Source organism: Diospyros lotus, chromosome 7, assembly GCF_014633365.1.
Source record: "Diospyros lotus cultivar Yz01 chromosome 7, ASM1463336v1, whole genome shotgun sequence".
Classification (NCBI taxonomy): Eukaryota; Viridiplantae; Streptophyta; class Magnoliopsida; order Ericales; family Ebenaceae; genus Diospyros; species Diospyros lotus.
This window is the reverse complement of record NC_068344.1, coordinates 34,266,486-34,277,274: the sequence shown is the minus strand read 5'-3', so window position 1 is coordinate 34,277,274 and position 10,789 is coordinate 34,266,486. Positions and strand designations below refer to the sequence as shown.

Sequence of the window (10,789 nt, the reverse complement as noted above, 5' to 3'; positions counted from 1 at the left end):
TATAATTAAAATAATAACAAATTCCAACGTCTAAATGAAAAAATATATACAATTACATAAAACAAAATATATATTTAGTTAATATTTTATAATGACAAAAAACTTTTTTTTGTCACAGCCGAAGAGTTGCTACGCCTTTACTTTTACTATATAAAACAAAAAGGTATTTTTAATTTTGACCAAACATTGCAAAAACTGACAATAAATACTTTTTGCTAGATTCATATATATGTTTTTATTTAAAAATATATATTTGTTTGGCTTATCACTGCACAACCACCAAATATAGTAGTCGTTTGGATTATATTTACAAACTTGTTTTTAAGGTAAATTACACTCTACGCACTTTCAAGTTTAGCAAAAATACAATTATTACATTTATATTTTTAAAAATAACAAAAACCTCCCTCTTCATTAACAAATCATATAAATTTACCGTTTTGCCCTTGACTCATTCTCTTGGCTCTTTCTCTACCTTCCAGTTCCTATCTTCTGTCTATATCTGTTTTTTTTTTGGTTTCATTATATATCTTTTTATATATATATATATATCTCTATTTCATCATTTATCTCAACAAAAGTTGTGATTAAAGTATTGACCAACTATTTCTCTCTTTCTCTTACTTATAGGGGTTTTAAAACTCTTATAATAGGTTTGTAAGACGCTATTATTTTATTTTTTCTTTTTTTTTCTTTATTATTTCTCTTTGCCATAATCAAATGAATCATAATATTTATTTAAATTGGAAATAGGTGATACATTTTTTATTGAACAATGAAAAGATATATTTTTATTATCTAATAAAAAAGTGTCATTTAAACTGAAGATTTAAATAAATAGTAGTACTCCGGTCAAATAAGTTACAAAGAAACTCTCTTACTCGTTGAAATAATAAAATCTTAAATAGTTAATCGTAGAGGTTGAGATTATGGGAGAAAGACAAGCACTTCACCATTATTGCACATTTTTGCAAGAATAGTCATTGGGGAATGTGAAAATTAGAGTAATACTCAACAAAAATAAAATATTTTATTTTTTGCAAAAAATCTCCAATAAAGAGACTTGGTTAGAAAATCTTTTATAAAATCTGTGTGTATGCCCGTGTGCAACAAGTGAGTTTATAAATTCCACTTGTTGAGATTGTAAAATTCATTATATATAAAGATATCCTTCTTTCCCTGTTCTCTCTGAGAAAATAAAATAATTATTTTCAAGATTAATGCTTTTTATAGAAATTTAATTTTGTAAGGTTTTGACCATGAATAAATGATGTCGCTCTCTCTCATCCCAACTTCTAAAGTTCAACCATGGTCGAGTGATATTCGAACATAGTTGAACTTGAACATAATGCGTTTGATGATAAAAATTGTTGTAAAAAAGGAAAAAGAGGTAAAGATATTGGAAGGGAAGAGGGTTGCCTCTCTTGTCGTTTGAGAAAATATAGAAAAGCGAAAATGTTAATTCTAAAGAGATAAAGAAAAGAGAAAAAAATAGAGATTTTTTTATAGTTTTAAAAAATAACTACAAATTACTAAGCGACGTCAAAATATTATAAATCGTCAAAAGTCAAGAGATGCTTTTGTTATTTTCAAAAGTCAAGCGTACCAATTGTAATTTATCCTCATTTCTAATATTTTAAATTCTTATGATCTTTAAATAAAAACGTCTTCTTCCTGGACTGAACTATAGAGACTAGAATATTAAAAAATAAATTACAATAGTATTTATTAAAATAACTAAACCAACATGGGAAAAACTATGTTAAACTCTTATGCAAAATCCAACAACGGGTATCAAAATGAAATAACTAATAGGTGTTATAGGCGTATAAGTATCCCATCCCCATCCCATTATTGATTAAATTCATTATAGGAGTCTCAATTTCCCATTTTAATTAGGGTGTGACAAAGCTGGGTTCAATTAAGGCATGTCTAGGATGATAATTAATGAAACTAGCAAAAAAAAAAGGCTCTAATATGACAGGCCATAACAAGTTCAATCAAGGCATGATAGGGACCCTATGTTATGTTTTTATTTGGCAAAAAGTCTAATTTGGTCCCCATATTATACACCAATAGTTAATTTATAATTTTTTAAATTAGTTAATTAGTATTTGAAGTTTCAAAAATAGTCACACTTTAATATCTATCATCATTTAATCATTAACCTATTAATCATCGTTAGTCAAACAAATAATTGACTAACGATGAGTATGAAATTAATCTATTTTTTCAAAAAATTTAAATATTAAATTGATCTAATTTTGTAAATGAGATCATAACATGTTTAAATTATAAAAATATAAAACCAAACTTAAATCTAGAGATAAGTACTTCCAAAGGTAATTTTCTTGCCTTATGCTTATCAATAGTCAAATCCTTTTAATAGAGTACTCATGGATACGATTAAGAAAACTAAATTTGAATTTGATTATATTATGAACGGTGCAGATATAGGTAATAAACTAAATATATAATATATTAAATATATTTATTATTTAATATTATATAATATTTGTCAGCAAAAAATATTATATTATATTAAATATAAAATATATTATGTAATCTTTAATATTTAAATATGTTTACTATTATATATAATTATTAACTAATATAATGTTAAATATATTTAATATTATCTATTTAATTAATCATCTATATTTAGATCGTTTATGATATATATATATATATAATTGAATTTAAATTTTGATTTGGGTAATTAAATCTATTAACATACTTAAACTAGGCAGATAGTCTTTAGAATTGTGTACTCAATACATTTAGATTTAATTTTATACCTTCTGAATTTAAATGTGATATGTTTATGTTACTTAACTATGAAAAAATAGAAGCAAAATAAAAAAATGATAAAAATTTAGCGTTTAATAAGTCAAATTGTATCAAACTAATGTTTAGAATTTTTAAAAATGAGTCAATTTCTAGTACTAACCAATGCTAGTTTGACTAACCATGAGCTAACAATTGTTTAAGTTTAAACAATTTTAAAACTTTAACTACAAAATTGATCCCAAAAAAAAAAAGAATAAGTACTACAGTACATATGGGCACTGTATTTTAAGTCCGGAGGCAAAATAGTTACTGTACTTTGTAAATACACAAATTACAGCTAACTATATTTGTGATTGGGGGGGGGGGGGGGGGGGGGTTGTTATTTGAATTGAACAAAAGTTGGCATTCTTAATAGAATTAAAATATCGTTAGATAATGATAATAATTAATGTAATCTAAAATTTAAAAAATTAATGATTTTTATTGTTATTAGAATACAATAATTAAATTTATATGTCATAGAAAATAATTTGGTAGAACTCGACAAGAAGGTGAGGAATAAGGTTTGTGACGGTAAAGGAGGTGAACGGGCGCCTGGTTGGAATATGGCTCGATCTATTATTTGAGAAAGTAGGATCCTTAGGGCGAGACTCGATCAGTTGTTCGGGAGAGCAAAGAGGGTGCCTTGAGTCTTCGGATGGCTTGGGGAGTATTCAGGAAACTTGGTCCTCGATGACTCGGGTCTTTAGATGGCTTGGTTGTGGCGAGTCTCTAGATGGGTAGGCTCTAAGAAAGTTGGGAGAGTCTCTAAACGTGTCTGCAAAACAAGAATAGTTAGAAAGCATGTAGGAAGCTCCTCCAAGCAAGCCATTCGATGTCATTGTCAGGTGATGCCATGATACAGAGTGTAGTATGCATGAATGTGGTATGAAGATTCGAATGAGTGTCTTCTAATGTGTTTGGTGTTAGACTTGGGTCTGAGTCTTTAAGTCTTAGATATGAGTCATCCCCCTATTTTGACGCGTACCAAGGGTATTTCTAGGCATTGACATGCTAATATAACTTGGAAAACTCTTTGGGTGAGAAGAATGCATATGAGGGCGAAGGGCTTGAATGTGAATGGAATATCCCAAAAAGTATTTTTTTTAGTGGGTTTCCCTAAAAGACTATTCAAAGTTATTGAGTGAGTTGGGTTTGAAACACTTTTTGGATGGACTTAAATGAGCTTAAAGGTTTGGCTAGCTTGGAGATTCTTCAAAGTTTTCTAAAGACTTTTTAGAGTCATTTGGATATTCGGTCTTCTTAAATATTTCTTGAATTTTTGAATTTTTAGTTTTAATTTTTCTAGAATACCCCACTATAAATTTATTTCACACTTTTTATAACATGGTGACCAAATGATCTTAAGTTTAAAAACACAAGGATTTACTTGATATTTCTTAAAATACAATGACTAAATTAACCCTAAACCCAAAATAAGTGACTTATTTAATAATTCACCCTTTATATTAGTTCTCATATGCTTATATAGTCAACCTGTCCTCCACGGCTAGCCTCAAATCTAAGACCCATTCTAAAATTACAAATGGTCAAATTGCCCGTGCCATCAAATGGCATCAAAACGCTTACCCAAAATAAATGGTTGTTTTGACCCTCCCCCCGTGTCACAATTAATTCAATCGACTATGGTCTTGAGTGGGTGGCTTATTAAATATAGGGAATGAATGAGTCAAGTTAGCTACATTTATGTTAGGTGTTCTTTCGCTGTCCGCTTTCATTGACTCGATTATTTTTAAATTTTTAAAAATTAAGAAAATTATTTAGGATATGACAACAATAGCCATAACAACAATTTTAAATCTTTCTTTTATTTTATTTTTGGCTAAATTCTAAGTGCTATTAGGCCAGATTGGTTACATAAATTTTAAAATATTCTTTGAAAAAATTATTTAAGATCCTATCAAATTTATAAATAACTATAAACTTGATATATAATTTTTTATAGTAGCTTTAAAATTTAATTTAAATGTCAATTACGATTTATAATCAAGATATTAAGGTGGATGTCCGGATATATAAAAATAAAATAAAATAAATGACCCTTGGCAAAGATAAAGAGACAAGAGTTTAATGACAAAGAGATAATAAAAATCTAAGAAAACTTATTAGAAGACATTTAGATGCGACAATGTGGGCATGGAGAACTGCCACCCTTACCTAATGAAAATGAAATCTAAGCATAGAATCACATAATAAAATTTAAAAATAAAATGATGTGTCAAATAAGTACTGTATTTTAGACAAGAGATAAAATTAACTACTGTAATTATAAAAAAAAAATCAAACAAGTTGTTAGAGTTAAATTGGCTATAGTATTTTAAAAATATACAAATTGCAACTTGTGAGGATATGAATTTGAGAGGTGTTTGCGATTACGTGGGATTATTTTAATTAAGGATATAACTGACATTATTTGTAATACTCCAATGAGCCCAAAGAATGATAATGTATATCGAAAATAAGTAAGAAAATAAACAATACTAGTTGGATCTTTTTTGGATTGAATGTAGACAAAGAATTTCGGGGTTAAGCGTGTTTGAGCCAGCTCAAGGATGGGTGACCCCTGAAAAGTTTGCATAAACCTATCGGGATAAGTTATTCCGGTCCTTTCTATCGCTCAATGTAGGATGTTATATTATTAATAAAATTAAAATATACGGCATTAAAAAGCATCTATCATAATGACTAAAGTGACCTTTAATATTAAATTATATAATATTTTAAAAATACAATTAGTAATTTAATCCTAACTCTTAAAATCCATTAAACATGTTGGTTGTTGTTTGTATGGTAAAAATTCTGTTAATTCTATTTGCATTCTTAATTATTTCATTTTTTGTTTTCTTGTTCATTCCTTGACTCGTTTTTTGGCTGACATGACTAACTTTGATGTACAGAAATGTCTCGCACCATTTGAGCATTTTCCAAAATATTAAAAATATATTTTCAGACCATTTTTATAATTTTAAAAATATTTTGAGATTATTTCATAATATTAAAAAAATATCAGAAACACTTTTTTAATTTAGAAACACATTTATGTCTACAAGAGATTAGAGATGAATATTTTTTTTTCTAATTTAAAATATTTATTTTTTTAAAATTTATTTTTGATATTTGTTTGAATATATTATGAAATTTATGTTTATTTTTAGATTGAATAATAATTTTTTTATATTAAAAAATATATTTATAAAAAGATTCTTATATTTTTTATTTACAAATAATTTTATATTTTTATTTCTTACTTTTAAAAAAAATTATCATTTCTGTGCCTTTTATTTGAAGTCATATTCATTTTTCATTTCCATGCAAGTTGTCGACTATCTAGATGGAAAGCGGCCCTTTAAAGAAGCAGAGTAATTTCCCAAGGGGACGCGGTCGTCTTCTTTCCTAGGAAAATACACAAGAAAATCCCTTTTCTTTACAACTTGAGCATGGAAACGCAATGAAACTTTGATGGAGGACAAAAGGGCAAACATAGTTGCTGGTTCGTCGATCATCGCCCTTATCATTGTCATCATCGTTGCTCGTGTCTCCCTCGGATTGTCCAAGACTTTCTATCTCATTGCCGGAGCAGATGCAGCAGCGATCCTTGCAGTCATAGCGATTGTTCTAGTCAGACGCCGATTCAACTCCCGAAGGAGATTGTTCGAGACTCAGGTGGTTTCAGAAGGCCGAGAGCTTAGAATCGAGTACAGTTTTCTCCGGAAAGTAGCCGGAGTTCCGACTAAATTCAGGCACCGGGAACTTGAAATAGCAACAGACGGTTTCCGGTCGCTGATAGGGAAAGGATCGTCGGCTTCGGTTTTCAAAGGAATACTGAGCGACGGCACCGCCGTGGCCGTGAAACGGATCGAGTCAAATCAGCGCGGCGAGAAGGAATTCAGATCGGAAGTTGCCGCCATTGCCAGTGTTCAACACGTGAATCTCGTTCGCCTCATTGGATACTGCTGCGTCCCAACCGGTCCCCAATTTCTCGTTTACGAGTTCATCTCGAATGGATCGCTGAATAGATGGATTTTTCCTCAAAGAGGAAACCAAAACTCAAATGCTGAATGCTTGCCGTGGGAGTTGAGGCGTAGAATCGCCGTCGATGTAGCTAAGGGGCTTTCTTACCTGCACCACGATTGCCGGTCGAGGATCCTGCACCTGGACGTCAAGCCGGAAAACATCCTTCTCGATGAGAATTACCGAGCCTTAATTTCGGATTTCGGCCTCTCAAAGCTCATGGGGAAAGATGAGAGCAGAGTTGTGACCACGATTCGAGGGACTCGAGGCTACTTGGCGCCAGAGTGGATTCTGGAACACGGCATCTCTGAGAAATCCGACATTTACAGTTTCGGAATGGTCCTTCTGGAGATCATCGGTGGCCGGAGGAACATTTGCGTGACCGACAATCACATGGACAAGTCAAGGAGGAGATTTGATTTCTTCCCCAAGATTGTGAGCGAGAAACTGCGAGAAGGCAGCGTTATGGAAGTGGTGGACGCGAGGCTATTAGAACAGGGAAACATTGATGAGAGAGAGGTCAAGAGATTGGTTTGTGTAGCTTTGTGGTGCATTCAGGAGAAGGCTAGGCTGAGGCCAGCCATGGCTGAAGTGTTGGAAATGCTTGAAGGCCGTGTGCCAGTGGAAGAGCCTCCTCAGACACAAATGATCGTCGTTGATCTTTTGGCGATTGATGAAGAAGACCCAATCCCTGGCCATGATAGAAGAAGAGTTGCTGCAGTTGCAAGACGTCAGGTAGATGGTGATATTCCTTCCCCATTATCAGGCTCACTTGCAATGTCAGTGTTATCAGGCAGATAGCATTTGGTACTTCGTTACCAGGTTTGCTCATCCCCTTGAATTGCCGTTCGGATTACATGTTCCATGTCGTAGTTTTTCGTGATCTAGATTCTCAAGAATGCGAACCCTAAGTCAGTCATGTACAATTTTATTAAAATGACTCTCTGAATAATTTTTTAAAAGAATTACAGAAAAGAGAATGCCTAATTCACTTTTTCTATTTTTTTTTTCATTTTGAATTATATTCAAACTTGACTTAATTTGTATAGTATTTTTTGTTGCATGAATCAAAAAAGCATAGAAAATAATGTTGGGGTAAATAACAATATTAATATAAAATCGGTACAAGAAAATTGTAATTAAGTCTACGAAGACGGAACGATCACAACGAACAGAAAAATTTTACAGATTGAGTCGTGCAAACGCACTGTCTTGAAGACAAAATCGCCCTATACCGGCAACTTGTAGACTACGGCAATAGTCTTAGTAGGATGAAACGATCTCACCAGCAGAATAACAGCCAAGAATGGCCGGTGCTGGCAAAAATCGAACGGTATTTGCTCTCTGGTGAACAGTAGAATAATCAAGAAAGGAACACACACAAACTGGGCATTTGATTTTGGCTGGCAGAAAGAAGAAAAGCAAAGAATAACCTCTTCGATTTTCGTACTACAGCAAGAAAGAGAGACTGAAGCTGCTAATCTATTCCCACAAGAACTGGAAGCTCGATTAATACAAAGCATTGGACGGCCCAACACAAACGCACAAAATGTGGAAAGCAGCAGCAGAAAAATCGAAAAGTTGTTGGAGAGAAACATGTGGGGAAGCAATTTCGGAAACATGCTGGACGCGCGAAGCAATTTTTACTAAAATATAATATATTAAATAAAATTTTAATTTTTTTTTTTTTTCTAATCCGTCCATCTGTCCGACCGGCGACGTGCGCATGTGGATATGGGTTTGCCCACTCACAAAATTACATCCCGCATCGAGTGATAGGAAAGATCGAAACAACTTACTTTTATGGGTTTACGCGAACTTCCTAGGGGATCATCCATCATTAAGCTCCCCAGTTCAAGCACGCTTAATTTAGGAGTACTTTGCTTATATTCAGCTTAAAAGATATTCAACTAGTGTTATTTCATTTCTTATTTATGCTCGATATATATTACCCTTTTCTAGGCTTTTGAAATATTACATTCTCCCCCATTGAGCACATAGCGTACTCGTCATGCGACCTTATAACTGTCTCAGATTTTCTCCCATTTGGAGCTTGCCATTCTAAAAGTCTGCTAGGAGCCGTTCCTTGCTCAGGCCTTCGCGTCCTGACGCCATTCCCCGTCCTCATCGAACCGTCGTCTCCAAGAGCTAGCTCTGATACCACTTATAACATCCCACATCGAGCGATAAGGATGACCGAAACAACTTATCTTGATAGGCCTACGCGAACTTTTCAGGTAGTCACCCATTCTCGAACTTTCTCAACTCAAGCATGCTTAACCCAAGAGTTCTTTGCTTACATTCAGCTCAAAAGATATTTAACTGGTATTATTTCATTCCTTACTTATTCTCGATATATACTACCATTCTCTGAGCTCTTAGGGTATTACAATTTGAGTTTTAGGGTTCAAACCCAATATCATGATTTGGCTTATTTATATCCACTTAAAATCTCCTTGCCAAATAATGTGAAATAACAAATACTCCAACACACTTGAGACATATACACTCACACACAACAAATAATTCAAAAGAAAACGAACTAACTAGCTTCTATAATAACAAAATATTAATCCAAACTAATTCCATCAAAGTGCATACTGCAAATTGTACCACGACCAAATTTAAACCTACCCCTTCTAATCATGTTGTTAAACCTACCCCTTCTAATCATATTGTTAGCATATTAGTATACTTCTTTCTTAATACCATATCAGTATTCGAGACGCACCATGTTTTTGTTAACTACGATTTGGAATCCCAATCTACGGGAAGAGAGATCTGTTATTGTTCTAAAAATTAATATTGCTTTTCTTTTCCTTTTGTTCCCATTTTGAATCAGCATCTGCTTCATTGTGAAAATATGATTTGTGGGTCAGTATTTACCCTTCCTGTATCTGTGTATAGCCTCCATTTTTGTCAATATCTCAGTGATTTCTTAACAGGAGGTACTGTTATTCACCACGAATTCTTCTATGCAACCATCCAAACTATAAATAAGCAGAGTAAAACATTGACAGTTGAAATGATCAACCATTTGGATGCATTGTTTTTGTTTTTGTTTTAAAATTAAATTTAAAAAATATATTCATTTTCACACAGCTTTTTTTATTTTTCTATGACAATACAGTTTAATTTCTCAAACTAAAAATAAAATTTTTATCGGATTCAAACTGCAAATAATGTTAGAAAACCATCCATAAACGTAAAACAAATTAGAGTAGTCAACTTTGAGGTTGCATGGCAATCAATCCCACTGACTAAACAATGTAGAATATTTCAATATAATAAGGTTTTCTTATGGAGCTCTGCATTTCAACCATGAGTATAAATATTATGCTTTATGCAAGGCTTTCAGCCAAGGGACTTATCAAACAAGCAGTTTCTCGTGATCTTGGATTGTTTGGGGGTAAGTCTGAATCTTTGCTAACTATATGAAATGATATTTTTTAATTGTATTCTAGGATCGCTATGCATGTCACAGTCTATGATAAAATTTGCGTTGTCTTGTGTATTATATGTCGTTGATGCACTACTTCACTCGTCATATTGTGTGATAAAATTTATGTAAATACTATGTATCTCTTATGACCGTGATGAGATTTTGTCTATCTCATGATAAAGATTTACTTGACTCATGCGAACAAGGTGATTTACATGTGTTCATAAAAATTAGTCAAGTTAAAGATTTAGATTTTTCATATTAAGAAAAAAAAACTAAATTCCCTTATTGCAAGGGGCTTTCTTTGCATTTTTTTTTAAAGAGTTATTTCACTATTAAGAGAGTTTCATGTGAGGTGAATTCAATATTTTGTTATTCAGTTGTACAGAAGAACCAAATAATTCTTCATTGTCTATCAATGATAACATATAAATCTCTTCACTTATAAATCCTATTTAAATATGATAAATAATTTTCTAAATTTTA

The 10,789-nt window shown here is 32.1% G+C and overlaps 1 protein-coding gene across 1 annotated transcript; it reads left to right on the top strand.

Annotated features, from left to right (window-relative positions):
* Positions 1 to 6,191: 6,191 nt before the first annotated feature.
* LOC127806576 (probable receptor-like protein kinase At5g20050) lies at positions 6,192 to 7,861 on the top strand. Its single transcript, XM_052343954.1, has one exon. It carries the CDS (start codon positions 6,310 to 6,312, stop codon positions 7,660 to 7,662), a length of 1,353 nt encoding a protein of 450 aa, XP_052199914.1. The 5' UTR covers positions 6,192 to 6,309; the 3' UTR covers positions 7,663 to 7,861.
* The last annotated feature ends 2,928 nt before the right edge of the window (positions 7,862 to 10,789 follow it).